Source organism: Lutra lutra, chromosome 9 (assembly GCF_902655055.1).
Source record: "Lutra lutra chromosome 9, mLutLut1.2, whole genome shotgun sequence".
Lineage (NCBI taxonomy): Eukaryota > Metazoa > Chordata > Mammalia > Carnivora > Mustelidae > Lutra > Lutra lutra.
In genome coordinates, this window is record NC_062286.1 from 142,833,526 (window position 1) to 142,848,298 (window position 14,773).

The 14,773-nt window shown below is 62.0% G+C and overlaps 1 protein-coding gene across 2 annotated transcripts; it reads left to right on the top strand.

Annotated features, from left to right (window-relative positions):
- The first annotated feature begins 11,238 nt into the window (after positions 1-11,238).
- LOC125108643 (uncharacterized) lies at positions 11,239-13,610 on the top strand. 2 transcript variants are annotated; one of them, XM_047744763.1, is made up of 5 exons: positions 11,239-11,384; positions 11,885-12,268; positions 12,698-12,816; positions 13,063-13,164; positions 13,316-13,610. In XM_047744763.1, exons 1-5 carry the CDS (start codon positions 11,288-11,290, stop codon positions 13,478-13,480), a joined length of 867 nt encoding a protein of 288 aa, XP_047600719.1. In that variant the 5' UTR covers positions 11,239-11,287; the 3' UTR covers positions 13,481-13,610. The 2 variants fall into 2 exon arrangements, 1 of the variants encoding a protein (XP_047600719.1); XR_007129977.1 differs by lacking the exon at positions 11,239-11,384 and having other exon boundaries at positions 11,777-12,024; positions 12,127-12,305; positions 12,698-13,610.
- The last annotated feature ends 1,163 nt before the right edge of the window (positions 13,611-14,773 follow it).

Here is a 14,773-nt window from a genome sequence, read left to right on the forward strand (position 1 = left end):
GGACGCCCTCTGGAAGCCACGGGTCAGCCTGGGGCTGCTTGGCCCTCGTCCCTCCTCCAGAGGGTGGGTCCTTTTCCCTGGTTTCTGTTGAGTGATTCTGTTTTATGTTCTGGGACGCAGTGCGGTACAGACTCCGGGTCCTGCCTCTGTTCTCGGAGATGCTGTGCCGCGCACGGGCCCGTCTCGCCTTCCATGGACCGGGCTTCACGTGTGCTCTGCAGGGCCGTTCTGAGGTGTGCGCAGGGCCGTGCTCACAATGGGGAGACCCTCTTGTCTGGCTCTCTCCCTTCCCGGTGTCTCTCCTCATCTAGTCTCCTGTGCGGACAGGCTGGTTTGAGGCCGGGGCTTGCCGCCTGGGCAGAACCACAGGAAAGACCCCAAAACGCCTTTCGGGTTGTTCCTCTGTGTCGGTGTGTCCTCAGCAGCACTCGCTGTTTGCATCTTGTCCAGATTTTAGTCATGATTAGTGCAGGGATGGGCCAGAGCCCAGTCCGCACCAGGGCCTCAAGGGTTTCCTGAGAGCGAGGCTTGGTGGTGAGATTGCCGTGAGCCCCAAGGGGGCGTGTGGCCCCTGCTGTGTGCCGGGCCCCGGGCCAGGCTGAGCCCATAGCCCAGGCAGGTGGTGAGGACTCTGCGGGGGGCTCTTTTCTGGGGTGCTGGTCGGAGCTGTCCTGCATCTGGCAGGGGCGGCTGTGGCCGGGTCAGGTGGAAGGGAATGTCATCGTTGTGGGGACACAGCGTCTTCCTTTTCTGCGTCCAAGTCGGACCGAACTCCTCAGACACAGGCAGTAGCTGGAGTCGCCGCCAGTAGACCGGCAGTTGTGGGGACAGGAGGGGCAGAGCTGGGGCCTCAGGACCATGTTCCCCACCACGCGGAGGCCCCGCCTGGCATTCTCGGAGCCAATACCACCGTTTGGTGCAGCAGAGCCCACGTGGGACCCAGGTTTCCTTGGTGCCGTGCCCCAGCTCTGGGGACAGATCGCTGATGGCAGAGCTGGTGAGCACTGAGCCTGGGGGAGAGGGTCAGTCTGGCTGAGCAGCCGTGACTCAGTGGATAGGAGGAGATGGGAGCAGAGGCTTCCCATACGCACCTGGCCTTCAGCACGGGGCAGGAACGGAGACACAAGACCCAAGCCTCGTGACAGCTCCTTTGGCTGAAACGTGTCCCGAGCACGCCAGCACCAGGTGAGGCTTGGGCTGAGACGCACGATGGCCGTCCCCTGGCCAGCCAGGCTGGGAGGGGAGTGTAGCACACGTTCTGGGGCCCCTGCTGCCCCCCGCCCCCTGCTCAGTGGCACAGTGAGCTGGGAAGGAGGGTACGTGCTGGCTTGTGGACCATCTGGCCACACCCAGGTGGCCATGAACCTGGGCTCCTCCCTGCCTGCTCCCTGGGACACCCACTAACCTGGGGGGAGCCTCTCAGGACCCACCCACAGGAACTGAGAGGTGGGGGGCTGTGGGGGGCTGAGGGTCCCAGACCCAACCCTCGCCACCTGGGGCTTCAGTCTGGCCCACACGCTTGGGTCCTTCCAGATCTGGTGAGCCTTGTTTGGTAAGAACGATGAGGTCAGAAGGGACCTGGGCATATCCCCCAAAGAGCCTAGAGTAAGAGCAGATCATCAGCAGCAAGAGCTCCCCTTGGGGACAGGGCGGGCCCTTCTCTGCTGCTGCAACCCTGTCACTCCCCATCCGCAGTGGCCACCATCTATCCCCCGGTTCTCCCAGTCGCTCCTGCCTCTGAACTCAACACCCGAGCTTCCAGCTCCTACTGACCTGTCCACTAGCGACACTAGCGATCGCAGGGGCAGCCCTCACCCCCGCCCCAGCCTGTTCCCTCCTGGCTCACTGAGCAGCCCCCCAGCCAGACTGGGGGCTCCAGGGCTCCCTCTTGGGGCTCCCCTTCCAGTCTCTGAGATCCCTGCCCAGCGGGCCCTCACACCCGCTCCAGGGACGCCAGCCCCTCCCCACCGGGCTGTAGAGAGCAGAGGGAGCGGCTGGTCCGCTGGTTGGGGAGGAGGAAAGCCTATCGGCCTATGTCCTGGGGATACCGGCTGGAAGGGTTCAGGACAGGCAGGGTGCAGGACCTCCGGAGATCTCCGGTACCACCTGGCCACGCCCCCTGTGCCCCTCCAGCAGGCAGGAGCCCCTCCCCCTCGCTCCCCACTCCTCCCCCTCAGCAGGCTTCTGCTCAGAGCGCACATCTGACCTTGTCTCAGAGCCAAACCCCCTGCACGACAGCGCCTCATGCTGGCACAGACCCAGGGCAGCCAGCTCAAGGCTCTGCGGCACAGCCCTGTCTGCAGAAGGTAAGTGTTTGGGGAGGGGTCCGGGGTGCTGAGCCAGGGGGGGCAAGTGACAGGGGAGTGGTGAGGCCGGATGGGCAGAGGCTGGGGGGGCGGGCCCTGAGAGGGAAGACAGGGCTGCCAGGACACTCCGCTCCAGACACTGCCCCCCTCAGGCCCCACCTGGGACCCCTTTGGAGTACCACCCCCCCCAGGTTCCTCTGCATTTCAGCCTCTCTGGGGGCAGCTGGGTGTTCGCTGCTGCAGTGGGCTCGGGCCGTTGGGGCAGGGCAGGAAGGCTGTTCCGCAGGCCAGTCCCGGTCCCCATCCTCATGGGGCATGGGGCGGCTCCGGCCCTCATGGCCAGCGGGCCTGCAGGTCTGAGTGTGAGTGAGCGGAGTGAGCGCCGGCAGAGGCCCAGTGGCCCTCGCGGATTGAGCACGAGTGCTTCTCTGAGGCCACGCTATGGCTTGGTCAGTAATGGGGCCCGGCGTCCCAGGGAAATTTCAACGCTGCCCCTTTGGGGAGTGGCAGGCAGGAGCCCACCTCTCGGAGGCTCCTGCTCGCAACCCTGCAAACAGCTCTGCACCCTGGTTTCCTCAGTGAGGCTCACATCGCTCCCAGGTGACGCCCCTTCTTCGATGGGACAACAGCCCCAACAGTGGAGGACGTGACCTGACAGCCGCGGGGAGGAGAACACACTGCTCAGTGGGAGAGAGCCTGAGAGCCGGAGAGACTGAACTGGGGACAGCCAGCAAGTGATAGACGGCCAGCCCTCCCGCCACAGCAAGGGGGCAGCCGGCAAGGCCTGGCCCTCCCTGCTCCCTGGGGACCCTCACGTGGACCCTGAGCTGGGAAGTGCTGGGCGGGAGCTGAGAGCCCATTTGTAGGTCTCTGGCAGTGGGACGAGGGGCCGGGGAGGGCGCCCCACGCTGCAGCTTCCTCTCTGTGCTCAGTGCCCCGTCCTAGGGGGTGCTGCTCCCCAGGCCCGCCCACAGAAGAGCACCATGCCGAAGTGGGCCACCAGCTCCAGCCCTCTGAGAATTTGGAGCCCCCGGGAAGGGTGGGGTCCGAGAGCGGATCCCTGGATTGGCGACAGCTGGGGGGGGGGTCAAAGATCCCCAGCATCCCTTGCGTGTCCCCTACCACAGGGGACCAACACCCCAGCAAAGTTGCGCTGCGGGCATCGGCCCCAGGCCCCTCTTGTCCGCATCACCACTGGAGCAGACCCTCCGCGTGGCGTGCCAGCCCGAGTCCCAGCCCGCCTCCCACTGAAGACGGTGAGGGCCGCTGTGTCCATCACAGGCCATGGTCATTCAGGTCATCGTAAAAATGAAGTTCCGCCATAAATCCTATTCGAGGGAACGAGCAAACTGTCACCTCCCCAGACGAGCTCCTGATGGACGACACGGGCCTCATCTACACTGGGCCCCAAAACAACTTTTCTCACACTGCAGACACCTCTTTGTGGCCCCATGTCACTCGGCCCCACGTGCGGGTTCTGCTCCCAAACCAGGCAACGGTGGTCTCATCGCTCCATGGTCACTCACCCGGAATATCATCGTGGGGGCACCGACACCACACCTCACACTGTGTAATGATCGGAGCTGGGGCTGAGAGCACACTGCTGAGCCCTAATACCCCTCCACAGGGCTCCAGGGCCTGTGTCTGCTCAGGATCTCCTCTCTGTCTCAGAAGACATTTATGGGGGACCCAGTCCTCTCTTCCTGCAGTGGTGGGCTGTTTTTGCCCTGGGCATCTACTGCTGCTCTCTTCTAGCCCATGCATTCCCGGCATGGCCCTTTGGCTGCCGTCCACGCTGGAGCATGCAGCCCTGGGAAGATCAGTGTGAGTCGGTTCCAGGAGGTGGGATTCTGGGGTTGTGTCCGTGTTGGTGAGGTGGACTCATGAGGACAGAGCCAGTGCAGGTGAGGCACAGAGAAGAGAAATCTCATCTTAGCAATACCTTTTAAAGCCTTGATCAAGCCATACCTGAAACAAGCATGCTCTGAACTTCCAGGTTGTGTCCTCTGTCACCTGCCACTGAAGGAGGTCAGCCCGTGTTCAGGCTGAAGCAGTGGGCTGGGGTGGTGTGGCACTGGTCTCGTGTGACCTGCATCGGGCAGCAGAGAAGACACAAAGAGCCCATCATGAGAAAAGCCTCAGACAAATCCAAATTGAGGGGCATTCTACAAAACACTGGGCCAGTTGTCCTCCCAACTGTCGGGTCACCAAAAAAAGGACAGTCTGAGAGAGAGAGCGTCCCAGCTGAGAGGAGCCCAAGGGGACATGCTGACCCAGTGTCCTGTGGGTCCTGGGGTGGAAAGAGGACATGAGGACAGTAGTGAAGCCGGTTCCCAACCCGTGTTCCTTTGTTGTGACAGGTGTTCCACCACGGTGTGAGATGGGAGCCGCCGGGTGGTGTGGGGCACGTGGGGATCCCGCACACTCTCTTTGCAATGTTTCCTTAGATCCAAAACTCTGCTGAATTTCAACGCATATTCAGAAAAGGAACTAGAAAAATAAATCAGTATCTGAGCGTTCCCTGCAGAAGAGACAAGGCAGTCTGTGCGTGTGGTGCTCCTGCCGCAGCTCTGGAAGAGAGGGGCTTGAGGGCTGTGTGGCCCCACGTGGGTCTGATGCCTTGTTGTGGGTGCGAGTGGCCCAGACAACCACAGAACCCCACAGCAGGAAGCATACAGGTGCCCGGGCCAGTGGGATGGGTGGGCGCACACCGGGTTTTAGGCAGACGTAGTGGGCAGGGGTTGAGAGCCGTTGGCCACAGTGGACAGGAGTTTAAATTCATGGCTGTTATGCAGAGAAGAGTGGGGGAGGAGGTGGGGTTGGGGGGTAGGTAGGGGAGAAGGTAGGGGAGGAGACAGGGAGAGGGAGGAGGCAGGGGCAGGGAGGAGGAGGCAGGGGAGGTCCCAGCATCTCCTGAGGGTTGGGCTAGAGCCCCGGGGGTGGGGATGGGGGGAGAAGCCAGCTGGGAAGGGCTCGCTTCCTTGCCTGCAGCCCGGAGGTGTCTGGCAGCCTCTCCAGGCAAACAGGAGCTCCGCCCACATGCCCTTCCCAGCTCGCTGCTCCGCTGAGCTGCTGTGGGGCCGGACTGTGCAGGCAGTACCGGGTGCTGCTGGCCTGTGTGGACCAGAGCCTGTGCCCCTGCCCCTCGTGGCTCAGGATACCAGGGAAGATCACAGGGTTGGCAGAAACTCAGAGCAAGGGGCTGTGAGGACTGGGGCCTCTCCCGCCCCATTGGAAGGAAGAGCTCGGGCAGAGCCAACAGCTCTGCGCGGGAGGCAGCGTGGCCCTGCCGAGGGATGTGGACCGGGCCACTGTGGGGGTCAGCTTCTGAGAGTGAAGGAGAGCTGTCATTGCGCATTGCCCTGGAGGGGAAGAGAGGAGGGAGGGGAGACGTTGGCCGACACCTGAATCCGAGAGACCTCCCGGCTGTCACGCACCGTGTCAGTCAGTCGCTGCTGCATGACAAGCAGCCCCAGGGGCAGGAGGCAAGGAGCATTTCCTTCTCACTCCTGAGTCTGAGGTCAGCGGGGCAGGGCCGACCCAGCTGGGTCCGGGCTGTGGGCTGAGCTCTACCTCCGTGTGGCTTACTCTTCCGGGACGGACGGGTGCTCCCGGCCAGGCTGCGTCGGAGTGACACACACGGACGAGAACACAAACCCGGCACCTACACACAATTCAGGCCTTCGTTTGGGTCATGTCCGCCAACATCTCACTGGCTAATGGACAAGGACGGAAACGCCTCCCGCCTGCAGCCACACTCACGGGTGTGGGGAGCGATGCTGCTGTACTTCCCTCGTGGGCAAAAAGGAGGACCCGCTCTATGGTGGAGATGTCCATTAGGAAGGGCCGCTAAGAGGCTCCCCGCCCCCAGTAGGTGCAAACTGGGGCACAGTGAGCTGCTGGTGGTGAGTCCCCGCTGCAGGGGGCTGTTCCCGTGGACAATGGGGGCTTCGTGGTCGTGAGGGTCCAGCCAAGACACCTCATCGTTGGCCCAAAGCGCCAAGATTCCCCATCGGCCAAGATTTTTAGGATCAGAGCACACCGGGAGCAGGACAAACACCGGTCCCAGCGGCCCCGCGCCGTCCCCTGCCTGCCAGGCCCTCTGCCGCCGCCTGCTGCCCAGGCATCAGCTCCAATGCTAAACATAAAGACAGCTTTCCGGAAAACTGCTGGTGCTGGGGACCCTGGCAAAGAGCGCGAGAGCGAGACCGGCCTCCCGGATCCACAGGACACGTGACAGCTCAGACGTTAATCAATTTTCAACCCTCGAAACAAAAATAGTCTTGATGTATGAAATCCCGCAAGTCAGGTCTTCTCCACGCCGGCCAGCACTGTGAGCAGGAGCGTCCTTGCCTGGTGCGAGGCAGCCTTTCGTCTGGCCCACGACCCTCCCGGACACCCGCCGCTCCCCGGCCCGCTGGGCGGACCTCTAGCCACAGCCCCGAAGCCCCAGCCACACCCCACGTGGGGAAGAGGATGCTGCCCCAGGCTCTTCTTACCTTCGTCAGAGACCTTGCGTGCACACATGGCGGTCGGCGGAGGCCCTGTGAGGGACCCCAGCCCCCAGGGTCACTGCCTAGGAGGCGAGAGATCACCATTTGGGGGAAAATCATTCTCTCCACCCCCACGGACTGAGGCCAAACAAGTTTGCTCTGGGCGGTTGATGAAGATCTGTAGAAAAGTAGCCTTTACCCATTTTTAACCACGTAATTGCATTCCATCTTCCGACTCCGGCCACTACGCTGATTACTGACATAAGCAATTTGAACTAAAGCTTAGAAACTTCGCATCACTGTGAACCCAGACCCACCAGTCAGAGGAAATAACGGGAACGTGGATGAACCGCGTTTTGCTCTGGGATGGTGAGTCCTTCCCACGCGCCACAGAAGACGGGCATATCGACCACATAAGAATTTAAAACAGCTGATGGTTAAAGATACCGTGGACAAAAGTAAAAGCAAACGGCAAACCAGGAGAGAGTGTTTCAGTGTGTGCCACAAAGGCTTGATGGCGGCCTCGTAAAGCCATACGCTCTAAAGGACGAGCACGGCCACAGAAAGTGAGCAAAAGACCCGCACGGCGCCGCGCAAGTCACCCCACGGCCAGGGAGCTGGCGACCGGCGCCCCTCACTCGGAGACAGAGACCCCATGAAGGCATCGACGGCTCTTGGCTAATCCCCTGTCGGACTGGCAGGTAATGTTTTAAATCATAAAACCAGTTCTGGCCAAAGAACAGGAAAGGAGCCTCCATGCCCGCCGGAAGGAGTGTGGTTGGCGCTTCGGGAACGCGGGCAGACGGGCGATGGGGCGCGCTTGGACGCAAGGAGCCAAGAGCCGGATCAAATTCATGGAAATACGTCCCAACCACATACGTCCCTGCATGAAGATTCGCACGCAGTAGTCATGACACTGCTAGCACTGGAAACCGTCTACACATGCGGTCAGATCACGGGAGAACTGTGTGCGGCCCCGAAAACGCTGCAGAAGCATTGTTCATTGACAAGGAGTGTGAGCGCAAGCACGGCCGGGAGTTAGGCAAACAGCGGACAAACGCTGTTGCAGAAGAGAGGAGTGGAGAGCGAAAACACGGAGGCCAAAGGCACATGGGCACGGGTCACCGGTGCACATGCTCTCTGGTGCCCAAGGGGCCTTCATAAACTTACTGCAAATCAGAAGAAATGACAAGACAAGCCGGTCAGTTTCCTTGACTCCCACCGTCCACTCCTTTTTCTGTTCCCATTGATCTTGTCTACAAACACCTTGAGTTGAGTCCTTTGGGATCCTCATTTGAAGAGGCGCACTCGAACAGACACGGGATCACAAACACGGACAGGCACCAGCCTCCTGGCAAGCCAGCTGTCGTAACAGAGGAGGACAGAGCCGGGGAGCTGGGGCGGGACGACAGGCACAAAATCTCCCTTGCCATTGACGCTAATTCTTAAAACAGAAACACTGGCAAGCAAGAGGCAGAAGACAGGGATAACGACTTACACCGTGGGACCAGCGCCCCCGCCCCCGGGGTTGAGCCCCGGGCTCTGCACCCACAGCCGTGGACCCAGGGCAGGCCATCTAACTTCCTTGTTTTATCCTGACCCGTAAGGTCAGAGAAATAATCGCGTCTGCCTCACGGACGCGCCGCCCAGTGTGAGGGTCCCCGGTGGAAACATTCGGTGACTGCTTGGACGGCGGTTAACCTTGGTATCACGGCCGAGTTTGCTCTCCTTCCCGGGGAATCTTGCTTGGTGCTGGTTACAGAAGCCCCGCTAGGGCGTGTGTGCGTCCCGGAGCCCACACGTTGTACCCATGGGAAGTGCACACGCGGGCTCACAGGGCACCTGCTCCGCTGGGCGTGGCGGCGCCGTTCCTAACAGCCCGAACAGGCTGCAGCCCAAACGCCCGTGGGCGGCTGCACAAGGAGACGGCTGTGTGTCTGTCCGAGGGCATACGGCACGGTGAGGCCAGTAAACAGGCTTCAGCTGGGTGCGAGGACCATGTGCGTCTTCAGAACAGGGCATTACCGGCAAGAAGCCGGCCATGCCAGTGAGCTCTGGACAAGCCCTCCCAGAGGACAGCACGAGACAGGTGGTGCTGGGAAACGGGTGGCCATCCCTCACAGAGTCCAAGTCAGGTGCAGAGTCCCCGTCTGACCCGGCTGCTGGACTGACGGGCATAACCCCCGGAAGAACAGACGGGAGTCTAGAGGGGCGGTCCGCGTGCCCCAGCTGTGTGCACAGCAGCCGTTCCCGGAGCCAAGAGGCAGACACAGTCCAGGGGGACATCGGGGCAGGAAGGGACCCGTGTAGTCTGTCTGCACGACGGAATATAATTCAGCTAAAAAAGACTGACCCACGGGGTGCCTGGGTGGCTCAGTGGGTTAAGCCTCTGCATTCGGCTCAGGTCATGATCTCAGGGTCCTGGGATCGAGGCCCTCATGGGGCTCTCTGCTCAGCTGGGAGCCGGCTTCCCTCTCTCTCTGCCTGCCTCTCTGCCTACTTGTGATCTCTGCCTGTCAAATAAATAAATAAAATCTTAAAAAAAAAAAAAAAAGACTGACCCACAACCACGTGGCTGGAGCTTGAAGACAGTCTTGTGAGTGGAGTTAGCCAAACACAGACACGTGTGTGAGCCCCGCACTCCGAAGGTTACAGAGCAAGGTCACCCTCTGTCCACAGCGCTCGGGGAAAGCCACGGCTGCTGAGCTCAGCAGGGTGCAGCCCCCGACCAGCCGGACGCCTCTGGGCTTCTGCTCAGAGCCTGCGCTCTGGGCCCCTCTCTTTGCTGACCTGCTCCCCGCGGGACACCTGCAGACACCAGCAAAGATACCCCAGGGTCCTGGGGCTGCTGGAGCCAGAGGGGCCCAAAGCAGGACCCCTGGCCCAGGCAGCCTTTCTCAACAAGCCCTGAGGCCCAGGGCCACCAGTGTGCCCCTGAGCCAGGAGCACAGAGAAGCTGCGCCCTGCCCCCGTGGACACAAGCCCCTTCCTTCAAGGGCAGCTACCTTCTCAGCCACAACTCCCTAGAACGCTTTTTGGAACAGGAAGGAAGGGAGAAGACGGTGGTGTCAGGGAGACAGGGGAGGTCCATCCCTGGGCGCTGTCCAGCCTGCTTTCCCACCCTCCTGAGTGTCGTCTGCCTTCTCAGAGCCCAGCCGTGTCGGCCACGGGCACCTGCTCCGTTTCAGTGGCACAGAGAGGCCATGTGCCCAGGGTCCCCGCTGACTCATGCCAAGAGAGAAGGAGAGCTCGCCTGCAGATGGCAGGTCCCTGTGCCTGGTGTCCCTCAGTCTCTGGTCCCATGTCTCTACTAGGGGGTGTAGCCAGGGCTGTGGGGGCCACAACGAATCCGAGACCTCCTGCCCCCTACAACCGGAGAGATGCAGGCTGCTGGGGCAGAGGGTCCCAGAAAGACCCTGACTGGCGCTCAGTGTGGCTCTGTTGGGTTCTCTGTACCACTGGGACCCTGTGTTGTTACGACAGGACAGCAAATGTTAAAAGACAATGGGATGTCAGTGTCCAACTGCCTCATTTGCAAGGTAGGGAAACCAAGACTGGGAGGAGCAGGACACCCCTGCAGGGTTGGGGAAAGTTCTGGAGCTGGTTCAGGACAGGCGGGGCCGGGAGAGAAAGTGAGGTGTTGGCACAGGGCCCAAGCGTGCTGTGGACACAGGTCAGCAGCCAAGGGTCAGGACGGCACTGGGCGTCACTGCTTGGGACATGACTGGCCACAGCTCCAGGGGCCTCTAGCATGGATGTGCACGCACCGCCAGCTTCCCGGGCCCAGTGACCGTGAGGCCGTGGCAAGTGGAGGGAGACAAGTGGGTCTGCAGTGGTCACCCACTGACACCAGCCCCGGAGCCTCCTCTCGCTCCCCACCCGCTAAGCGGCCTGCACGCCAGCCCCGCCACGACCGTCAGAGGCTCACGTCATCACTAGTGCGGCTGGGACCGGACCTCCACTTGCCCAGGACGTCCACGCAGCTCTGGATCAAATGGGGCAGCGCAGTCGTCCGTGTGAACAGTTCCCGTGCGCTGGTGGGGCCGGGGCGGCCCGACTGGCTGGGTAGAGCACCTGCTAGAATCGGCGATTCCCACCCTCGAGACACTGTGCAACCCGCCAGGCAACCGGCGCCCTGGCTCGGCAGCCGGGAAAGCGCTGCGGGAGCAATGTCTGTCTCAGTGGAACCCGGTCAGACCCAGTTACTGAGAGACACCGGCCCCAGGGCTGGGCCTGCCTGGGAACTTCCCTCCACAGTGGCAAAGAGGCTACGGTGTTCCTGGGACGTTCCCAGCCGGCTCCGTGGCCAGCCGTCCAGGGCCCCCCCTCACTGTGCTTGGACCTCAGCGGTGGCCCACGTGGGGCAGTGGGGCCTCCCAGTTCCTCCCCCTGGCAGCCTGGATGCGTGTCACATGAGCGGCCTGGGAAGGGCCCGTGACACCAACTGGGACCTGGCTGTCGGCCTTTCCTGCAACTCTCCCTCAGCCCATGGGAAAGACAGGGCTCGCGCGGGAACTGGAGGGCTCACCCGGTCCGCAGGGGTTGCAGGCGTCCCCTGTGGGAGAGGCGTCCCCAGCAGAGAGGGGTCTGACCTGGAGGGTGGGGGTGGGGAGGGGGGTGGGGGGGCACCAGGGCCAGACCTCCATGCGGTGCCCTCTGAGCCAGGAGAGCCGTCACCCGAGAGGCCGGGCAGCTTGGCTGGCCTGGGTCAGGAGCCCACAGATGGGCGGGAAGAGAGGACGGGAGGCCGGTCTGCACAGCAGGGAGGGCGCCGGCCCCCAGGGTCTCGTCTGCTGCCTGGAGGCTCGCACATCCCTGCGTCCCTGACGGTGACAACAAACTCAAACAAAGGGACCGACCCATGGTCTGTTTTTAGAAAACGTCTCGGGTGCCTGGGCGGCTCAGTCTGCCTGAGCGTCTGACTCTTGGTTCCGGCTCAGGTCGTGATCTCAGGGTCGTGAGATTGAGCCCCGCATCGGGCTCCGTGTTCCGGGGGAGTCTGCTGGAGGTTCTCTCTCCCTCTGCCCCTCCCCCTCTAAAAAAATAAAAATAATAATAATAAATGTTTCTTTCTTTTTTTTAAAGGCAAGGCCTCGAGGCTGCATTTCCTGTGTGGACTCAGGGCAGGAGGGCCTGCGCGTGAGTGCGGTGGGGTCCGCGCTGGCAGTGCCGAAGCCCGTCACCGGCTCTCCAGGGGCCTTGTGCTCTCCCCTGCATATGCGCAGGTTCGTGGTTTCCCGAGCCCGACGGGGTGGGAGGCTGGCAGAGGCTCGGCCTGCGGGAGGCGGGCGGGACTCCGGACACGCTCGCCTCCGCCCTGCTCACAGCTCTGGGTGCTAGTCTGCGCGTCTCAGCCCGCGGTCTGGGCCAGTGCGGGACATGGAAAGGGAAACACAACGGTGACAGAAACTGCGCCAGCACACAGCCAGGTGGCAAGCTTGGGAATGAGATGGGCCTCTGCCTGTTGGGGTGTGTGACGCGCTCCAGAAGGAGATGCTTTAGGAACGTGAGTAGAAAGCCACCTTCTTTCTCATTTACCCAGAGTCAGGGCTGCGGGGAGGGCTGCCGGCGCCTTCCTGGTGCTTCCACGGGCCGGCTGGCCTCCAGGGGGACACGGGAGGGCTGGGCACCTCAGCGGACCTGGGACACAGGCACCATGTCCCACGCCAGCGCGTCCTGGCTGCTCTCCGGACGGGCACAGCCCTCACCCCTGTGTCCTCTTGCTGCCCACCCCCTCGAAGCCTGTCCCAGCCTGGGACAGCAGGCCCTGTGCCTCAGTCTCCCCATCCGCCCTGCCTGGCCACAGGCAAATGGGGGCAGAGGCCATAGGTCTGCCCCACAAAGACCGGGGAGTTTCCCAGGGAAAGATTTATGGCTTATCAAATGTTTCCACTCCAGGTCCTGGTGATGGTCACAGAGAAACCACGGTGACCCCACATGACCTGCTGTTTCCTGAGCATGGAGGCCTAGGCTCTGAGTCATGCTGGTGTCACGGTGCCCCCGGAAGTGGCCTTGATGTGAGGGAGATGAGGCCAAGCCCAGCCCCTTCCCCAAGGACCCATGTGGCACAGATGAGCCCCCCTCCCCCAGAAGTACCCCACAAGGGGGAAGGGAGTGGGGTGGCCCCCCCACCTCCCTGCACTCGGCCAGCTGGGGGCCAGCGGGGGCCACAAAGGAGGGGTTGGCAGGGGCCCCCCTCCATGCTGGCTGGTCCCCAGCGCAGCACCCTCGTTCTTTACCAGGAATTCTCTTTGGGGTTTCAGGGTTTCGAGGAGAGGCCTCCAGCCCCCACGGAACCCCCAACCCGCCGCCGCGACCCAAGCCGAAGCAAGGCCCGACCCGCACCGGCAATACACTTCCACCAGGTGGCGCAGGGACGCCCCCGGGCTGGGCTGGGCTCTGCCCCCCTCCCCCCCGCGCGCCCAGGGAGCCCAGACCATAAAAGCAGGGGACGCACACGTCGTTTTGCAGGAAACAGGCCAAACTGATCTCAACGGTACGTCCTGTTTCATCCAGTGTAGCCAGAATGTGCCACTGCCGCGCGTCATGGATCTGAGGAGCCGCGGGGCGAGCCCCCCTCCAGCCGTCGAGCTCCCCCGTCACGGGGCAGCGGCCGGTCTCCACTCACCGCTGAGTTCTTGCCGGAAATCGCCGATCCTGCTCGGACGTCCCGGAACGTAGAAAAGGACATTCCTTTGCCGAAGTTATTCCAAACATCCTTAGACGTTCTCGTAACCGAACCACCATTAAAATTTAGATCTAACTTAGGGGGTGCGTGGGAGGCTCCATCATTGAGCATCTGCCTTCTGCTCAAGCCGTGATCCCGGGGCCCTGGGATCGCGCCCTGCACGGGCTCCCTGCTTGGTGGGGAGCCTGCTTCCCCTCGCTGTCTCTGTCATGAATAAATAAAATCTTTTAAAAAGTCTAACTGGGGCGCCTGGGTGGCTCAGTTGGTTAAGCAACTGCCTTCGGCTCAGGTCATGATCCTGGAGTCCTGGGATCGAGTCCCGCATCGGACTCCCTGCTCGGCAGGGAGTCTGCTTCTCCCGCTGATCTCTCTCTCCTCTCATGCTCTCTCTCTCTCTCAAATTAAAAAAAAAAAATCATTTAAAAAGTCTAACTGAATTAAGGTTGAATTAAAGCAGCTGTGGCTGCCAGATGGCCCCGGGTGTGAAAGGCCAGGTCACCGACCCCCACCTACAGGCAGCCCACCTGGGTTAGTGGCCATGAGGTGACATTATTGGCAATCTGAGGGACAAGCAAGGGCCCCAAGACCACACGAGCTGGGGTACCCAGTGGGGCCGGCCCCCCTAGGAGACCCACTCAGTGGGGTTCCAGAGGACCTGACAAGTCCTGCAGGGAAAGGCATGGCAGCAGCCCCAGGAGCCCCGATTCTGCCCTGCTTTCTTAATCTCCTCTGCTTCTGCTGCAAGTCCATGCCCTCCACCCCAGGCCTCTGCCCCCAGACAAGGAAAGCAACACTCCCAGGAGCCAGAATAGACAAGGGCTTGGATTCTCCCCGGAGCCTCCAGAAGGAGCCCCAACCTGTGCACACCTCAGCCCGGAGGCCCGGGCTGAACTTTGGCCTGGGGCTGTAAGACCATGGGTGTGGGTCATTCTCAGCCCTGGAGTCACGGTGATCTGTCACAGCAGCAGTGGAAAGCTCTCACGGCCTCTGCGGAAAGGACAGTAAGGTCACGGGGACCATGGAGGGCTTGAAGCAGGGAAGAGATCACAGTCTAATTGGTGCTCCCTGACAGTGAGCACACGCCAGGATGGTGGCCCCAGGGCAGCCCAGGGCGCACACGGCCCCAGCACATGGTGGCACCACTCTGGCCACGGTGCAGCCGGCGCCCATCTTACAGCCAGGCAGACCGAGGTCCAGTGCACGGCCGACCTGCTGGCCCTCGCGGCGGGTGCGGGGTCGCAGAGCCGCAAAGGTGCACCCTGGGGGCAGTTCTGGGCCCGCCCCTC